Raw genomic sequence first — 20,456 nt, forward strand, 5'->3', positions numbered from 1 at the left:
AGGCAGGGGGAGGTTAAGCGACTTGCTCAAATCAACTGAAGACACATGATGCCCAGCCCTGGCCCCTATTCGCTAGACCATGCTTCCACTGGAGAACAGAGAATTCTGATGATCTCATGAGGCCCTAGGTTTTTCTTTAAGGAAGCTAAGTCTGGTGGCTAAAACAGCAAACTAGGAAACAGAAGATCTAGCTTCTATTTCTGGCGCTGCCACAAACTGGGTGTGCAACCTTCAGACTGTAAACTCGGAGGCAGGGACCTTGTCCTAATATCTGTTTGTAAAGCACTGTTGGCAATCTACAAATAACGGCAGCAGTAATTTATCCAACTTTAAAATGGAGATGGCAATACTTACATCACACAGAAGGCATGGGGCTTAATTCATTAAAGAGAGAGTTTGAGATCTCTGGATGGAAAGTACTAAGTGCAGAGAGACTTTTACCATAACTCCACTTGTAACGCTGAAAATGTGGGCATTTAAATACATTTTGCACATACTGTCCAAGCTTATATAATGACTTATAATCAGTACAGGGTGTGCAGTAAGTAATGATTATGAATTTCCCTACGTGAGGGATGTACCAACCCCACATTGGCTCTGAAAGGGTCAATGAGAGCCTGTAGATGCAATCAGCCTCATCTTGCCTACATCTGCAGTGGGTGTCAAGCCTGGAGGGAGGAGATAAAAAGGACTGACCCTGGCTCAGGTAGGGCTGAGCAGGAAGGAGAGTAAATGGCTTGTTCTCACTCAGTGAGAGAGACTTGGCCAGAGCCAGGAAGCTGAGTTGTCTGAGGGCAGACAGTGTCTGTCTGTCTGAAGGCACATCTGCTGCAGCTGAGAGCCCAAGGCAGCTGGGAAGGAAAGCATCAAGATGTGAGTCCACCCAGGGTTGTGTGTGCTGTGGACGGGCCTGCAGACAGCAGGAAAACTCCTGCTGAGTCAGGGACTGCCCTGCCAGGGGAGTGGAGAAAACTCTCCTGCGGCAGAATCAGCTGGCTAATAGAAAGTGCTAACAGGCTCTGCAGTGAGCCAGCAGAAGTGGCTTACAGAGAGCGGAGCTGATAGATGGGAGGCTGGGAATACAATGCAGCTAAGGCCCAAGATGGAGAGGTAGAAAGTGGTCTAGGGAAGCAGGAAGGGGCTTGTGTATACTGGAACCCACTGGAGAGAGAGGGCCTGGGTTCCTGTATCAGCCATCTGAGGATGATGGGGAAATGCTCTCAACAAAGGGTATGTACGAGTGAAACACCTCCCCCACCCCGCATACTAAAGGTCAGGACTAGTGAGTCTTTGACTCTCTCTCTGACTGACTGAGTCCAACAGGCAGTTGGACTGTTATTAGTCTGCTTTACCCCGAAAGGAGTGGAATTTCTATGTGACCCAAGTAGACTAGCAAAAGACAGAACACCATGGGGCTGGCACAGCAGGAGGCGCTACAGGTGGGGGACAAGTCTGCAACATCATGCCCCCCCAGCAGGGGGTCTGCACCTGTGCTGGCTGGTGAGTCATATGCTTACACCCTTCAACCACGGAGGGCAGTCTGTAAGCCGGATGACAAGCCGGGACACACACATACACACACGTCTTTCACCCAGCACAGAACAGCTGGAGACATAGCCACAGGTACTCCATAATGAAGGTGCCCAGAGGTGTGATGAGCTGCGTGTACACACACACACACACACACACACCAACCACGCTAGTTTAGAAAGGATTGATGAGGCTGAGAAGGGGCCAATTAACTGGATAGCCTGCTCCTAGGGGAATTAGGTGGGGGTGGAACCCAGGTGAGAAGGAAGAGGCAGGACTCCTATAAAGCCAGGAAGCTGGTAGCAGAAAAGGGATTGCGGGGAGGGAGTCTGTAGCCATTCCCTGGACATTAAGGAGGGAACGAAGGAAACCTAGGGGGAGAGGGGTAGGAAAAGGCTGGGGGAAATAGTAGCAAGGTTTAAGATGCAGACCTTGGCTGCTGATTAGAGGGTCCCTGAGCTGGACCCCACAGGGCGGACCTGGGTTCCCCACCCAGCCACTGGGGAAGTGGCACAGTCTGGGCAGTGAGGGAGAAAACTGACATTTTTGGATGGAGTTACTTTGATAACCCCCAGAAGGGGAAAACACACAGTGACCTGGCTGGAGGGCCAAACCATGAAGAGAGAGCACTCTGAGTCTGAGGGGGGGGGGAGGCAGCAGGGCACATGAATGAGCAACAGAAGGGAATGTTGCACCTAGGAGGTAACACCCTCCGTAGCCAGAAGGCAGCGCTCTCATTGTGAGTGGACCCCCATGACTCAATGCTGATCACCAGATTTCCAACAGAGAGATTTTACTCAGCAGATAAAGATCAAGAGAAGATGCTACAATTAAAGCTAAGCAAACAGGGAATTATACAGTGAAAATGCTGGTTTGTCATCTGAAATGCAGCATTCCTACCTTCCTGCACTATTTCAGATAAGAAATATGCCAGTATTGAGGCTCAGTCCAGTTAAGATTTAGGTGAAGTTGATGGATGTGGTGGGGGAAAGATCTCAGGAGGCATGGAAAGGGTTATATCTACCTGTATAGCTGAAGATGCATCTGCCGTCTGTCCCTCAAGTTTGCAATGCAGGGGTCTGCTGTCAGATGCAGCATCCAGAATGTCTTTTCCTCTCCTCTGCCCCGCCCCCTCTCCAATCCCCCCTCTGTGTCCCAACCTCTTGGCTGGACTGTTTTTTCTGGAGTTAGACTTCACTGGGATCAGACTAGTGCAATGGACTCTACCTGCAGCATTGCCACAAATCCATCTGAAGACTGAAACTAGTGTACAATGCACCCTCCCACTTATTAGGCAGGGGAGCCCATCCTTGTGGGTGCATATCGCTAGTGTGCCAGGATCTGCCCTGGGTGCCTGCTGGTTACAAGTGGTAGTGAAAGTGCTGGCCTTGACACACAAAGCACTACACACCTAATTGATAGTGCCTCTCTTTCCCCAGGTGATACTACTGAAATAGTGGAGAGAGGTGTTCAGATTGACTTCTCCATTTAGAGGGGAAAGAGCTGCTGGAAAGGCATTCTCTGTGAATGGACTTCAGATTTCTCTCTCCCTATTAATCTGAAATAGCCCAGATCTACTGGCTCCCAGGGCATGCTGCAAAATCTCTCTATCGGCTGGGATTTGGATGGCTAACCCCTCTGCCAACCGCATGATTCACGGGAAATGCCACCATATCTCCTCCTGGCTTTCCTGTAGCAAGTTTCGTATAGGAAGACAAGATTTTGCTTTCACACAACATTTCTCACATTTGGGTCAAACACTTCTAGAAATGCTATTAGCTACAGTTGTTAACTCTTTGGAGTCCAGAATTCCTCTAGTTCTTCCCAATTTAAAGAGAACACTGCTTATCTACCAGTGTCATTTCCTATAGTAGTTGTCTTTACAAACCTGTTGAGCACACTGTTATTAATCAGTGTTCTTCTGACAACAGACTCGATTCCCAATACATAAATTACGCACACACAGGCAGAAGTAGAGTGCTGGTCCTGCATCTTCAACAACACAGTCCTCTGCCATTTGAACTAAAGGGGAACTCCACTAATTGCTATTAGTAGTACAGCCCTTATCCACTTTCCAATCCAACCACTAGCATGCAATATGCACAAAGCCAATATGTTACAAAACCTTTAGATGAAAACCCAAACAAATTATCATTGCTCAGTGCTTTCTTTTTGTGAAATGACATAACTTGTTCTCTCAATTAACTTCATATTTACTTAAAGGAGATCTTGTCTCTGACATTTGTTTAAACTGTATACGTTTAAAATGCGCTATTTTTAAGACCAAATAAATTATTAAAAGTGCAGGTAGGCTCAAAACACAACGTTTGGATCTGTCCTTCCTGTGAATTTCAGCGATGGCTAGTTCTGGGCAATTATCCAAATGATACATGCCTTTGGTTTGTATCTCTTGACAGGGTGTGAGATGGAGCTGTCCATAAGGGAGAGCGACTGCTGATTGGCTGGAGTTTAGTGGGGGGTATAAAGCTTGCCCTAGTTTTGAAAGAGCTAGTTTGGGTTGGGTTCTTGAGTCACACAGATCTGCTCAGACTTTGGAAGACTGAGGTTAGCCTAGAAGCCTACCGCAGGCCTACACCAGCCCAGAAAGATTTTTATAAAGGCTTGTTCTAATGGTGGGCATGGTTACTTCAGCTGGGAGTTAGATTGTCAACAAGTTATAAGGGAATTTTTCTTACCTAAATCATTTCAGTGCCCAGGGGACATAACATTCTAACGTAAATAACAAGGAATGAAATAAGATAGACAGTGTAGAGGACTAGAGCTGGCTGGAAGCTTTTCGTTGTGGAATTTTTTTGACAAAAAATGTCCTTTCCACAAAACCAAAGCTTCCTACAAGAATTTCAGTTTTGCTGAAAAATTTCAGAGTTCTTCTGAGGAAAATCAGTGATGGCTTCGCAACTGCCTGCCAGCCTGGAAAGCTCTTGTGAATTTCAATTTATGCTCTCTGCCCTTACCCTCCCCAGCTCCAAGGAATGGAGTGGCAGAGAGCCTCACAAAGCCAAAAAATTGCGATTTTGGAATTTAGGGTGAAATATTTGGGATGAAAAAACTAAAAAATGCAAAATTGTTCAGGGGAGATCCATTTTTTTGGTCCGCTTTACAGCAGACAGCAGAAAAGCATGCTTGCCTTTCTGTCACCATTTACACGGCCTGCTTAGTTTTCCAGCTCTGACCACAGTATCACTCTGCTGTATGTGAAACTCTGCAGAGATTGGTTTTCAAGGTACTACGCATGCCACATACCAGCCTGAAGGTTTGTGCTGTCAGGACTCAAAAGGGAAGAAACCACCCATCACTTGAAATAGGGATCATCCTGCAAGCTGTACAGACTATGAATCATAGAAATGTAGGGCTGGAAGGGATCCCATGAAGTCATTAAGTCCATCCTCCTAGGCTGTGGCAGGACCAGTAAACCTAGACCATCCCTGACCAGTGTTTGTCCAACCTGTTTTTAAAAACCTCCAATGATGGGGATTCCATGACCTCCCGTGGAAGCCTGTTCCAGAGCTTAACCATCTTTATAGTTGGAAAGCTTTTCCTAGTATCTATCCTAAACCTCTGTTGCTGCAGATTAAGCCCATTACTTCTTGTCCCGCCTTCAACAGACGCTGAGAACAATTGATCACCCTCATCTTTATAACAACCCTTAATGTATCTGAAAACTGTTATCAGGTCCCCCCTTACCCTTCTTTTCTCAAGACTAGACGTCCAGTTTTTTTAACTTTTTCTCAGGTTAGGTTGGGACACTCACACTCTCAGTCTGCAGTGCACAATGTGGTGTCTTAACCACAGTTGTATCATTGTGCTTTGTTTCCAGTACTGGTTGTTCCAATGAATGGTCTACCTGCAGTGATTGTGGGGCTACAGACAGCAAATCCTCCGTCAGGAAGAGGATTTTCCTCCACTCCAAAAACCCACCCTTTTTAGAGAATACTTGTAAATGCCTCCAGTTAGTCAGCTGCAACCCTTTTGGTCCATTTGTCCCTTGCCTTGCATAATGCATTCTTCTCACAGGGCTGTTAGGTCTCTGAAACGTACAGCATTTTATGAAGGACAAAGTACCATTTTCACATGAACTGCCTAACAGCTGTGTAATGAGCCTCAGTAGTGTGAATTATGCAAACCTCGGTGGTAAACACTGTGTGTAATTGATGGAAGAATGAAACCCTAAGAGTTTTTATTCCAAATGAGGTAGACTGGGTCTGATCTTGCTTCCCTCCCAACAGCTTGCATTGTCTGAGGCTTAAATTCAGAGTTAACTGGGATGCTTAAATACAGAGAGAAGGTGGCTCATCATCATGGAGCTCAACACTTATGCTGCATCTGAGTGCTTTGGTTGAGTTGAGATTTCTACTGCCAATGACCTCCTTGCAAACAAGGGACTATAGAGGTGTGAGGGAGGGACGGGCAGACCTTCTTTACTCGGGAGTTGCTTCTGACAGGGGCAGACCCCTGATCATTCTCTCATGACAGGAAGAAACCATGTCTAAAGTGGTCTTTGGCAGCAGGCACAACACCAGAAACTGATTAATCAAATTTCAGATCAACCCAAGTGCTTCAAGAAAGGGGCTATACTTCCCAGAAATCAGGTAGTACAGTGAGAACCAATAGCTTTTAAAGAAGGGACTTCTCAAAGAAGCTCTGTGGTGTTGATTATGATTTTTATCCCAGTAGTTCCATTCTGCTAGATGGTGTATGTACCAGGCAGTCCTTGCCCCAAAGATGATGTTTTGAGACAAGATGGAACTGGTGGCATTGAGGAATTAATAGAAGCATGGGGAGAGAGGCCAGGGTATGGTTGGAACAATAATAGGAGCATGTTTTGCATATGTTATCAACAGCAAAATGACTCATACTGCAGTGCAGCATAAACAACTGGAAAAGCAGTAATGGTTAGAGCAGGGGACTGGGAACCAAGACTCCTGAGTTCTATTCTCCAGCACATAGATCTTAAGGGACCATTATGATCATCTTGTCTGACCTTCTGAAGAACAGAATTATGTTCTGCTACTCACTCACATTGTGACTTAGGCCAAGTCATTTAACCTTTTGTGTGCCTCAACTGACCTGCCTCTATAATGGATATAGTGATAGTACTGGCCTACTTCATGGGGTGCTAAAGTTAGGAAAACTGTGTGTGGGTCCTAGGATGAAAAGTAATTTAAAAAACCCTCATTTAAGTACTAAAATAAAAATCACATAAGAGCTGCCATCCTGACAGTTCAAGTTGCACTGTATATTCTTAGAGATACATAGGGTACTGTAAAACTAATCATTGCAGTTCTGCTCACCTAGCCCCCATGACAAAAAGAAATATGAGTGGTGAAAAAAGGCAACTCCAGAATATTAGGACAACACAAAGATGCTGAAAGAAAAAAATGGAGTAAATCAATAAGGTGAAGATCGCAAGTACTAAAAGGACAGAGGGCTTGGTTTTGTTGTTGAGACAAACTGGGATAGTCTGAGTTACTGAAGATATTATTCACAGGTGTACTGCTGTGTGAGTTAGTTTTATTCCATTCTAAAGGAGGTGAAATCTCCCATTTCTTTAAAATCTCTCCCCTCGCCTCTCCAAAGCAACAGAGCCAGAAGATCTTAGTCTGAAAAAGCTTCATGAAAAATAACGCGTTGGGGAGGAGAGAATTTCTTTGATTAAAAACATGTCAAATCGGAGTCTTTGTGTAAGCCGTGTTCATTTAGCAACCTGTGGGACAGAAATGCTTAAAAGCTTCCCAGATCCATTTTTGAAACAGCCTCTCTTTACCTTTCAGCAGGAATACCCTGGGGGCATGTGGCTAATCTAGAAATACAAGCACAGAGGGCTGGCTGCCTACAAGAAATTGGCCAGCGTGTGGAGCTATCAAATACAGTTGATGCATGTGCATAGAAAACTGCATTTTGATTGCATCCCCTCTCCTGCACACTTTAGACGATGCATGTCTTGAGGGGGAAGGGGCATAGCCCTAATCCTGGATGGAGGTAACTGAAGTAAATAATCCTCCTCATGACAATTTTTCACTCTTAGCTTTTCCTATTGCCTAAGGTGTCTAAAGATGACCACCCATAACTAGAAGCCCTGGGTCTCTGCCTTAGCTTCTCCATCCATACAACGGAGAGAAATGTATCTACCATGGGTTATGACTATTAATATACTAAGAAAACAGTAGTCACATGCTAATACTTACCACTGAGTGGGAGACCTATTTCCCAGAGGCTTGCTCATTTAGACAACTATCCCCTGCAAAAATTTCCTAAATGTTGGTAACTATATCCAGACCTCTGCACAAGCAGCTGGGATCAACTGCTGCAGCAGGAGCCGACATGGACTAAATACACCCTCTCCACAGCGCACGCTTATTATATAAAGTGAGTCAGCTAAACCTGCTAATTGCCAGTCCTGTGCCTAGTGACCAGATCATGGCGCACAAGGGATAGGTAGACTGGACTCCTGCTCTGCAAATGCTTAGGGCAGCGCTGAGAGATCCCTGGGGTTTCCGCTTTATGTTGCCTTGCACAGCTCAGGAAGTCTGCCTACAGATACCGCCTCCTTGTGACATTCCTAAGAGCCACAGGGTATGTCTAGAGCGACAGCAACTGGGCGCAAACCTCCCAGCCTGGGTAGACCAATGCACACTAGCTCAAGCCTGCTAGTATACTAAAAACAGTCACGTGGACGTTGTGGTTCGAGCAGAGACTCTGGCTAGCCACCTGAGCTTAGATATAGGGGGTCAGGTCAGCCTGTGAGCTGCAGCTGCGACATCCACACTGCTCTTTGTGGTGCACTAGTGCAAGCCCTGCTAACGCACGTCTGTCCACCCGTGTTGGGAGGTGCACTACCAGCTGCAGTCTAGATGCATCCACTGCTCCCCTGCTCCCTCCTTGCAGACTCCAAAACTCTCAGGACCAATTCTCCTGGTCCTCGGCTTTGTCTAGCCTATACTGCCCTCTTAGAGCAATAACTAGGCTTGGAAGGATTAGAATTTTATTGGTAAATGTCATTCAACATCTATTTCACTGTACACAGACAGACAAAAACATTTCAGTTGATAATTGACAGGCAATCTAAGAACAATGCTGCTTAAGAACTTATTTGATTTGATTAAGGATATTTACTTTGTATATTTTGATATGATGACAATTTGTTATGGTTATAAAGCTTCAACTTTATAATCTCAATGTCTGTCATTACGTAATTATCTGACCTGCCCCCATTTTCTGACCCCTCCCATAATTCTGAGCAACTATGAAAATTTAAATCTATAACAGAAAAGCTTAAATAAACATTGATATTATCCATCAAAAAAAATTTTTTTTTTAAATCAAATTCTGCCAAGCCTAGTACAAGGTGATGCCAGAAGCCTTGGTAAGTATCCTCTTACTCTGCTATAGCTTAGCTTGGTAAACTTCCTTGGCTTTTGTTTTCCCACTGTCCCAGAGTCAGGGCTGCAATTAGCATTGGATGGTTTATCACTGAGCGTGCATCCTTTTGAAGCCGTTTTCCAATAAGATCTCCCACCTCGGATACTTTCATCCAGATTTCTTTGAGCATAAGCAGAAAAGCATTTCAAAGAGCTTGCAAAATGCTGAGCAGATTTTTCCCCCCTGCATTTTTTATTTTAAACCAGCCCTTCATTCTCTAAGCCAATTCCCACTTCCATCTGCACACTCCACCTTGTGCTGAGAACAGCGCTCTCCCCACCCCCACCCTCTTTTCTCCCCTTGTCTGATACTCAGAGTTCCTTTAAAAAATCTTGCAGATTGCTCTTGTTCCCTGTCATCTAAACCCAGGGCCATGAGACTTTATTATGCCATGAGCATGTGACCAAGTACTCTCTTCAGAGCAAGGTGGGGAAGTAACTGTCAAGTGCTGCAATTCCCTATCTCCCAAAGAAAGTGCAGTAATTGCAGTGTTTTCTATTTGATCCTGCAGCTCTGGGAGTGAGACAGTGGGATGGAGACTCAATGCCCCACATAGCAGCACGCAACACTGTCCCCAGGCCGGGCAGAGCCTAGCTGTTTTCTTTGCACTTCCTGAAGTCTCTCGGGGAAGTGAAAATACTGTAAGAGTGCATTAACACAAGGTTTATCCAGAAGGCAGCTGCAGCCTGCACAGTGACATGAGGTGTGGTTCAAATTGGACCTTGGTGTAACTCCAGTGAATTCTATGCAGATACACCAGAGATGAATTTGGCTCTCTTTTGGGAAGGGTCAACACCCCAATTGCTTTCAAGAATGGAGCAGAGAGGCACTCTGCATGCATGCATTCTTGCACCCACAACCTAAGTCGCAGCTAGTAGATCAAATGTCTGGCTCGCCACCTTTGAAATTCTCTTTGGAGAGAAGTCTTGTCATGTTTGCTTTTTGATAGGTAACATTCATCTTTAATTTTATTCTAATCATGTTCTTTCACTGGCTTGTGAATTACCAGTCGACAAAATGGATGACACAAGAAAACCTACAAAGTTATTAGCTAGTTTATCAAACATATAGTTTGTTATTAAAGTGGCTTCAGAAGCAGCATCTAATGGAACCAATTTTTTTTCTGGTAAGTCATATCTTCAGGCTATACTTTCTAAGGAGAAATGTATTTCTATTTAAATCCTAGCAATGCTCAAACTTTATTCTAGGCAGCGTTGGCGATCATTAGTTTGTTGTTTTTGTTTAACAAGCTTTAGGGGCAAAATTTCTAGCAACAGATGTAGAACAACAACTACCCTTACTACCATTTCTACCACAAAATCAGTTTCAATGCCATTTCCAAGTGTCAATATTGTTAGCTAGAGGCACAAAAGAAGTGACTGTTCATAATTGTCAATTTCAGTCCTTCCACTTCTATTTCCACCATTTTGCGTGTGATTATTTTCCTGCAGTGCACTGACTAATGTGTATTTGGCCAGAGATGAGACAGCTAACAGATAATTTGTTTTTGTTTCTCCTATTCTGTCATATAAATTAGACACCCTGTCAAGGTAAAAAAAATCTAAAAGTAAGATCTTCAATCGCTAATGGACACTAAGTAATTACATGGTTAATAATTTAATGTCCACATTTATTAAAACTGAAAGACTTTAATCAACTGTTAATTAAACTGCATTGTGAAAATTAATGTACTTGTTGCACTTCACTCGCTTTGACAAGGAAACCAGAATGGATAGTTTTGCTTTCCTCTTCTAGTCTATTTCACTTTCTGGTTCTCATGCAGTAACAAGGTGGGTATCAGACTGTAGTGAGTACCTAATGGAACAATGTATCAAGGGTTCTGGGGAATTGTCCATCACAGACAATTTTGAAATCAAGATTGGATTTTTTTTTTTCTAAAAGATCTGCTCTAGGAATTATTTTGGGGAAGTTCTCCGCTCTGTCATACAGGAGGTCAGACTAGATGATCACAAGGGTCCCTTCTGGCCTTGGAGTCTCTGAATCTTGAAGGAAATCTATGCAGGTCTAGCATGGTGCTGGCTCCAACCTTGCTTGCAGCTGTTTCTATTTTTGTCCATGACAAAGAAGAGCCTGGACACCTGCAAAAGAATGTGGAAACAGGCTGGCTCCTCTCTTCATCTGCCTTCCTGAGAAGCCACTGCTATATAAGACAGCTTGAAGAGTTGCTGCCTAGGGTGATGGAAGCTGTCTGTGCAACAGGTGTAATTAGCTAATTACTTTCCTAATATTACTTTCCTATAGCAGTAATTCTTGTGTTACAGGGATATTCTGTTCACATGTGGGAAGAGTTGGTCCCTCTAGACATCATCTAGTAAGACCTGGCCACTGTCACAGGGTGACTGCACCTTTAAAGGAGGTGGTGCCAGCCCCACCTGTGCCATAATTAATTAGCTGCTTCCCAGCCTGAGAGGATAGGACTAAGGAGGGTCAGGTGATAGCTGAATGGACACTTGGTCCTTATAAAAGGGCTGACTGAGCTCAGTTTGTCAGTATACCCCCAGTGTAAGCCCTGAGCTAAGAGGGTAGGTATGCCCAGCGCACTATACTGGAACAGGGAAGGATGTGAGGAGGAGTGGATCCCAGCAGGGGTTGAGAATGGTACTCCTGGGAAATCAGCCCCATGTTCTGTCCCAGAGCTAGGAAAACTCTCAAATGTAGTCCAGAAAGTGGCTAGGAACAGAGCCTGCAGGCTGGAGTGAAGAGAAGCGCCTAAAGGGTAAAAGAATCTTTGTCTGGTGGGTGTACTCTTGCCACCCTGGGAAAGGTTGAATTTGTTTGACTTGGTCAGAGGGCTAAGCCACATCTCCAGCACTGAGCTGTTGTGGGGTTCTGAGGAGACCCAACTTGGGAAAGAAACTCAGGTAAGGAGTGCTGGCAGCACTATACTCTCCCTGCAGGGGGATGCTATGGGGAAGCCATGTCCTATGACAGCTGCCCTATGAAAGCCAAAGGTGAATGAAATATAATTGCTGTTTTCCAGATACTTGAAAATCATGGGTGTGCAGACTGGCCAATGCAACTGACTTGAGACTGAAAGTTATGTAATGCACAGCGGAGGCTGCAGTTAAAGACTAAAGGCATGTGGCCATGGTATCAAAATGTGGCTTCCTTGGTATGGCTGCTGCTTTATTTATAATCCTGTGGTTTGGAGTTTGTGTTTTTAACAACGGGAGGCAGTAGATACCACAGAGCAGATTTTTATGCTGACTGCAGCTTCCTTAAAAAAGCCACTGAAGGGCAGAAGAAATGTCTGGCTTCCCTGCCTGACGCTTCTTTGGCCTAATATTCTGCCAGTTGTACTCTATGCTGCACTTTGGGAATACTTTGTACTTCCCCCTTTTTTAAAAAAGGAAAAAAAAATCTCCTGGAACTCTGCAAACAATTAATTACGCATTTCCCACTGGGGCAGTAAAAGCCCAATGTTACAGAAGAGGGATCTGAGATCCCTGAGGGATCTGACTCTAAAGGCCACACTTTTGAAAGCGTGCGTGTGTGCTGGGCTCTGCATGCTCTCAGATCTCCATGCACAAGCACCCTCAGCTTGGGCATGCCCCAAAAGTCTATCCAGCTTTATGAGACTGGGCACAGGGAAAGGCCAGGGTGAAGTCAGGAACAGAACCCTGATCTCCCAGGTCCTAGCCCTGCTGCCGCATCACAAGAGTATCCTGCACTCTTGTGCATGTGTGTGCTGCTCAGCCTTCTCTCGTGGCAGTACCGTGCATGTTTACCACAGTAGGGAGGAAAGTCTGTCTTTCATTTTCAGCCTCACTCTGATGGTGACTTTTTGGTGAGTCAGTTTTACCCAGCCTTTTGGAGTGCAGAGCAGATGAGAAGATTCTTCTTGTGCAAAGGGACTTGGAGCACAATTTGATCTAAACAGACTAAACTTCATTTTTAGCAACTATAGATCAATGTCTGACTGGCTGCCCACACGTGAGATCCAGGCTGACCTTGAACAAGTCACCTTAAATCATTTTTGTAGCCTGGGTTGCTCCTTCTTTCAGCTTCTGAAAATCAGCGGTGGACTCCCTGGATCGTAAGAGGCTAGCAAGGCCCTGTGTGCACCCATCCTCAGCACGGGTTAGATGCCTGTGTAAAGCTACTGCTACTCTGAGGGCTCACTCTGGCAGGAGACCGGATGGAGCAGCTCTAGTGAGAAGGACTAGGCTAGATGAGGTGCTGGAGAGACAGAGAGAGTAACCCTAAGGACAGCTAAATTCAGGCAGGCAGCTGAGGTTTGTTTGTTTGTTTGTTCCTCCCAAGTTACCAATAAGCCAAGCCCCAGGAAGAGAATTAATTTGGATGCTAGCTCAGGGTTTGAGGGCAGGATTGGAACTCAGCTCACTCACAGGGACATAGTCTTTCCTCTCCAGGTGGCTTTGTTCAAATCCAGGTCAGGTGAATAGTGATGAATGAGGCCAATGCAGAGCTGTCAGAGGCTATGCAAAATAACTTTTGGGGCTTTCCCCAGTTCCTAGTGATGAACTGATGCAGGAGACAGAATGGAGGAGCTCTAGTGAGAGGAGACCAGGCTAGATGAGGTGCCATTATCATCATCATGTGATGTCCCTTGAACACAAACATTCCTAATGTTTCCAATACAGACATAAAATTTCTGGAAAACCAAAACGATATGAAAAAGCCACAAGTCTAACCCTGGAGCTGTTATGCGTGCAAGTAGCCCTGTTAGGACTAAGCAGTCTAGTAAGCTCTGCAGGACCTTGTCCTTTTATGTAACACACGGCCAAGGCTGCAATACAAACTGCAGATATGTAAGGAAGGTACTCAAATCTGGCTCTCTGAGCAGAAAATATGGATGCTGCTTCATGGCTAATCCCATGGTTAAGGTTTGTATTTTTAGAACATGAGACAGTATATATCTGTGCGCTGAGTTTATTTTGCTTTTGTTAATCGCAATACAGATTACAGATAATGGTAGCTAAAGTGGCAACACTTTAAAGTGGCAACTTCTTAAAGCCTCAGCTCCTGGAGTCATGTGACTGGAGAATCTCAGCTTTCACTTTTTTTAAAGAAAGTTTCTAGTCCTCCTTAAGGACTAGAAAGAAAAAGGCTTGACAATGATCTCAAAAGGATCAAATCAGAAAGGGGGGGGGGGAAAAACCATTTAAAAAAAAAACATGATTAGGCCAATCATGACTTTGGGGGCACCTCCCTCATGATTTCTGAATACTTGAGGTTGCCAAAACTGACCAGTGAGCTACAACAAATGCCTGTGGGCCCAATCCTGAAGTGCTTACTGCCTTCACTTGCTATTATCTATGGGAGTTGCAGATGCTGCATACTTCCTGAGACTGTACCATATATATGATAAAGCTACATGTCTTTGCATTATTCTTCTATTCTGGGTTGCAGAGGATGAAATTTCCTTTAAAAAGGAAGAGGCTCAGACCTCCTCCTCCCAGAAACTGACTTTACCAAAAAGTAGCCAATGATTTACTGGGTGCCCAACCTGAGATTTACTGGACCCGATTTTTCTGTAGTGCTGAGGACCCAGAGGAAGCTGAGACATTATATTTTTAGAGAACTTTATTGTTTTAGTATCCTAGGACATGGACCAAAATGTTAAGGGGGCTAGGATTCTACATTAAGTGCCCTATAAATACAACAGACAAGTTTGATACATACTTGTCATTCAGATGTTTAAGTGAACTACACCGTTTTTCCATGAAGTGCCCGCTCGGTCACAGTTGTGAATTGTGGTTTTAGTTGTATTTTCTTCCAGTAGATTAACAACCATTTGCCTTCCTGTCCCACACAAGGAAATGGAACAGTTTCTCTTGCTGTTATTTTTAAGAACAGATTCTAATGCTGGATTTGGAAACTTTGTAAGGATACTGTCCAAGCAAAAGCTAGCAGCACTCCTGCATTGTAGGGCAGGTGCTACAAGAGTCTGGCAGAGAGACCAGGAAGGACAAACCAAGGGAAATTGAGAGGGTGTGAGAAGGAAAAAAAGAAAAATGTGAGAAGGGACAGTGAGAGAGGTACATGAGTGCTTGGATGGAGTGAGACACTTATCTAGCAAGATATTATCATTGTTGTTTAACAACTGCAAAAATGCTCCACAGATTCCCGGGCCAGAAGGAACCATTGTGATCACCTTCCCTGACCTCCTGTATAACACAGGCCACAGACTATCCGCAAAACATTTTTTCCCCAAACATTCTAGTGTTAAATACAAGCATCAGTGAGAAAGAAGGGGTCTCATTCTGAGCCTGTTTGTGGCCTTGGCTAGGGAAGATACTGTCAGTAACTTGTCCCATAAGGGCTTTCTCGATACTTGCATGTAGTCTTGATCTATACCAGGCATGGCCAAACTTACTGATCCTCTGAGCTGCAGACAACAATCTTCAGGTCAAGAGCCAGGGCGCGCCTGCCAGGCCTTGAGGCTTCAGCCCTGTGGTGGGCTGGTGGGGCTTCTTCCCCACAGGGTGTGCCTGCCAAAGCCCTGAGCCCCAGCAGGTGCCTCTCACTGGGCAGAAGCTGAGACCCCCTTCCCTGCAAAGCTGAAGCTCCAGCAGGTGTGCCCCATGGGGCAGAAGCCCTGAGCCCCGGCCGGTGCCTCCCTGCTGGGCAGAAGCTTCTAGCCCTATCACCCCACTGCAGGGCAGAAGCCCTGAACTCCCCACCCCAGTCTAGTAAGCGGAGTATGAGGCGGGGGTGTAAGGGACTCCACGAGCTGCACTTGAACTGTAAGAGAGCCACATGTGGCTCCCGAGCCACAGTTTGGCCACCCTAACCTATACACTGCATCTCTATACAGTAGGGCATTTTCCCTTCTCAAGCATTGGGAAAGATACTTAATCTCTAAAAAGATTGTGCTGCACGAAGACTCTCTCTACTGATGTCAAAAGGTCCTGCATTTTAAGTCACGCATCAGAAGGAATGAGACTATATGGGAAAAGCTAGGGCCATGACCCTGCAACTAGCTCAACACTGGTTTGAAGTCAGTGGGGCTCTGTAGCAGTGGTGTTGGAACAATTTTTATAGTGGGGGAAACTCAAAGCCATTGAACAAAACTATAAACCCTGTACATGATGGAAACTACTTCAAGCCAGGGGGTGCTGCTGCAGGTCACAGGCAATATCCAAAAACTGATAGAAGATTGTGACCTGTCTCTGACTTTTACTAAAAATAAGGGGGTTGGGGGCTGACCAGACAATACTGAAGTCCCAGGGCGGGGGACGAGAGCCGTAGCCTAGCTGTGGGAGGGGGAGAGTCCAGCAATCGCCGCCTGTGACAGCTTCGAACGATGGGGTCCCTGTACCGAGCATGGTGACTCCAGGTCTTCCGGGGAGCCTTGGGGCTCAGGGGTCCCTCCCATGGCTGCTGAGAGCAGAGAGACCTCGCACTGGGCTGACCGCTCTGGTCTGGGGGCTGAGGTGGAAAATCTCATGGAGGTCTCTGGAAGTCATGGCATCTGTGACTTCTGTGATCTCCATGACATAATCTTATCCTTTTCAGTAAATATTTTCACCATATATACACAAACCCATGAAAAATATTTCCATTGATGATCAAAATTTACAGTTAGGCAAAGTAAGAAATGCTGCTTGAGAACTTAGTTTTGATTTAAGGGCATTTCCTTTATAGGTTGGCTTTTTTGGGTTTTTTTGGACATGAGATGTGGACAATTTGTGCTTTAACAGTTGTCGAGATTCATAAAGTTAAAGCTCTATCTATTGTCAATAAATAAATACAGGCCTCCCTCACGTTTTCCTGCCCCATAATTTCCCACAACTGTGAAAAGATAAACCTATAGCTGCTGACACTGTAAACAAAAACAAGAATTCTGCCAAGCCTACTTATAACTATACTTACCTTTTATGTGCCTATTGTTTCTGAAAGACAATTCAAGAAGACACTATCGGGTGAGTTAGAACCCAAGTTAAATGTTGTTAAAACCACTGTTACAAAACCTAATATTCACTGAAATTTTCATAAATAATTTCTGTTAAAGGTGTTTGGATATAAATATTCCCTCGCCACCAAACACTGCAACACTGAAGGCATGAGAGCCATGAAGTGAAAGAGGATAATTAATTTCTCTGGCCACGCAGGGAAAAAAAACAGAGTGCAAACAAACTACATCAGTACAGTACAAGTACTGGATTAAAAAAAAAGTCAAGTAAACCAGTAGTTGAGAGTTCTTCCTCTCTGAACAGTAAGATGTTTTTACTAACACAGGTAAGGATATTTAGCTTTTAGAAACTGTTAACCTGACAGCATCTCTTTAAGAGGGACATTTGCTTATAATGTTTAGGAGGCTAAGGAGGATTGTGAGAGTAAAGTTAGATATTTGAATTATCCATGAGTTCAGAATATATGCATCATTTTATTCACAGAAAGCTATAAGCCTGTGGCATTATTTGCAGGACAAGTACCTAATAATGCTGAAAAGAGAACTACAAAAGACAAGTACTCAGCAGAAAAGACTATTGTAAAAGTAGGTAAGCAGCTGAAGTGAAGTCATTTGGTTTTCAAGCCTGATTTTTAATTTCATGAGTTTTCCTACCCTCTTGTGTTCTCCTCAATGACCTTCTGTTGGGTGTGATGATAAAAAGTGGCTGGGGTACGAACTGTGGGATAGACTCACGAGGAAGGCTCAAAACCAAAATGGTAGTCAACCCCAAAAGCACCTCTACACATTAGATCAGTTTTGCAGGAGCAGCTTGTTATCCCACTAACTAGAAGAGATCATCTACCACTTATTTTTCCTTTCTGATCAATGCATAGCTTAATATGTTATATGGAAAACTATTGTGCTTGCTAATAAAGGTAAACACAGTACTGGCTAATGCTCATAGGAGCTACTGTAATGCAAATAATTAGTAATGTACATAGCGCTTCTGCATCTCATCCTTGAAGATCCCAAAACACTTTGAGATACTATAGGAAAATTCTCAAAAGCACTTAAGGACTTCTGAATTTCCATGAGTCTTAAGCTCCTAAATCACTGAGCACTTTTAGAAAAATGTTATCCTTTATGCACCACTGAGATGCAGCTGCCTCTAGCAGAGGACTGCAGCCAGACATTGGCAGACTGCACAGCAGTGGAGTGAGAGGAAATTTTGGCCAATTATACTGGCCCAGCAGGGGAAACCTCTTCAACGTCCAGGCAGAGCAGAAAGCAGCTTGGGTTTTAATCTCAGCTCTCCTCAGAAAAAAACCTGGATGTCGTACAATTTATCTACCTTAGAAGGATCAAGAACTGAATCAGCTGTGCAGGATTTTGAACCCAAGCTTCTAAGGAATGGAGACATTTTTAAAGTGGCACTTACCACTGCTAAATTCTCTCTAAATTGCCCATTCTTTTGCCCTAAAGCCTTGATTTTACATAGAATATGTTAGCGGTCTGCCAAAGTAAATTAATACTGTCCAGTTTAAAAAGTAGAGATGGAAAAAAGTGAAGTAGCAGCAGCTTTACACAATATATTATTCTACTTTTTAAATGATCTGAAGCCAGCTATAGCAGGTAGCTGAGTACCCAAGGAAAATGGAGATTAAAATTCCCCAAGTGATGCATTGTGCTCTATCAGAACAAAGGTTTCTTCTAGCGTGGTTTACTGAGTTGATAAATAATCTCAATCCTATCTGTGTTTGGTAGGTGCATATTATCCAGTAGAATGGTGATTTTAATTGACTGTCCTATGATAGTTTACATGTTTGCTATCTACCTTGTCCCATTTAGCTAGACAACAGAAGTTGCAACTATGATAAATTACACTGTGGCTTCAATTCCTCTTAAAGAGAAGCTTTTCTTTTCCAGTCCCTTCTACCTCAGCCATTGTTCATCAGAGACAGGCTCCGAGGTCAGGCAATTCTGATATGCAGAAATGGCAGAGAGTAAAATAGCTTTCTTATTCAATGGTCTCAAGAAATTTGGGTCATGTATAACCCCCTGTGTATCCCCAAGAACAACCCAGTAGTACAGCCCAAGAAATGTCTGGACAAAAGTTTGAGATAATTCTCTTACTCTCTGAATCCTCTTTGTTCTGGTACATTTTTAGGCATTTGCTGCTATGAAGTTCAATACGCTTCGCATCCCGTTTCTGTTCAACACCTTTTGCTGAGAACATTTATTTGAATTTAAACAATCGATTTGTATCTTTATAATCCTACTTTTCCACTCTGAATACCTCTGAAGTGTTCAAAGCCCTGGTGGCTACTGTATAGTTGCCTTAAGCTGATACTTCAGTACCTGCTCAGCTGTTCCTATCCAATGTTCATCTCTAGCTGGTGAACAGAACTATCTGTTGAAAGGTTATAAAGCAAATATACCCGTATTGTTTAAGTGAAGGCTACAAAAATGTAAATGCATGGCTACTGGCCTCCGGTTTTGGGGGTTTTTTTGTTTAGAAGAGAGATTTCTGAACAAAAGAAGGGGAGCCGGGGCCAAGGGAGCGGATAACATCGGAGGGGAGGGGGGGGCTGCTGGTAGGCAACCACTGTAATAAGCCCTCTGTGTCGCTGCTGGATTTGTAGGGTTGTATTTTGGAGTTTGGCCAGGGTGCCCCCGGTTTTGATCAGTGAGAGACTAACCCGCATATTCCCTGTCAGTTAAAGGCTGCGGTAGAGAGGCAGGGGGAAGGGGGCCAGCTGTAGGAGAGGCGGGGATCCGTCTGAATCCCTCCAGCCGCAGTCCCCCCTCCATGAAGTCCTTTTTCCCCCGCAGCCCGGCCGTGTCCAGCCCCCCGCCGGGGAGTGAGGGGCCGCTGGCGCGGGGCCGGGCTGGGAGAGAGGGGGCCGGCTCCATTGTGCGCGCCGCGGCGGGCCCCGCATTGTTCTCCCCGGGCTGAGCGGCGGGCCGGGGCTGAGCGGCCCCCGCCTGGGGTCTGTCCCCCCCGCTGCATCCCAGCAAGCGCGGGCTGGGCCCGGCCGCCGTCAGCTGCCTGCCGGGTGAGGGACAGCGACCCTGCGTCTAGCCCCGCACCCGGGCGGGTCCGGCCGGCCGCCAGCAGCGGCCCCGGGACGTTAGCAGCATCCGCGCCGGGCCCGGTGGCGGGGCAAGGCACAAAGGCGCGAGGCCGGCGCGGCGGCGGCGGCGGCTCCCCTCAGGCGCGGCTGGCGCTTACCTCTCCCGAGCAGGGCGGCGCAGGCGGCGGCCAGCAGCAGGAGGGAGCGGCCGGCCATGGCCGGGGTGAGACGGGCAGGAGGAGGAGGAGGAGGGCGGGACCCCGGTGCGCTCGGTGGATGGGCGGCCGCGGCTCAGCGGGCTCCGCTCCGCTCCTCACCCCGCCGGCCAGGCGTCTGTCTGCCGTCAAGGCGGCGAGGCGAGGGGCGGGCGGCCGGGGCGGCCCAGCCTCCTGCCTCAGGCGGGGGGAGGCGGGGCCAGGAGGCGGGCGGGGGGCCGCGCTGGGAAGGGTTGCGGGGGTCCGGGCCGGGCTCGGAGGCTTGTTTTCTACTGAGGGGGGGTTTCCAGTACAAGGGCCGGATCCGGGCTGGGG

The 20,456-nt window shown here is 45.7% G+C and overlaps 1 protein-coding gene across 1 annotated transcript in view; it reads right to left on the reverse strand.

The window, feature by feature from the left end:
• CD99L2 (CD99 molecule like 2) overlaps nucleotides 1-20,196 on the reverse strand; it is a 79,483-nt gene extending 59,287 nt beyond the window's left edge. The window contains exon 1 of the mRNA XM_067548130.1: nucleotides 20,085-20,196. Coding sequence (XP_067404231.1) covers nucleotides 20,085-20,142 — 58 coding nt within the window. The 5' untranslated portion in view covers nucleotides 20,143-20,196. The remainder of the gene's footprint in view (nucleotides 1-20,084) is intronic.
• Between the last annotated feature and the right edge of the window lie 260 nt (nucleotides 20,197-20,456).

Source organism: Emydura macquarii, unplaced genomic scaffold (assembly GCF_026122565.2).
Source record: "Emydura macquarii macquarii isolate MOO-44397 ecotype Brisbane River unplaced genomic scaffold, CSIRO-AGI_Emac_v2 contig_1253, whole genome shotgun sequence".
Lineage (NCBI taxonomy): Eukaryota > Metazoa > Chordata > Testudines > Chelidae > Emydura > Emydura macquarii.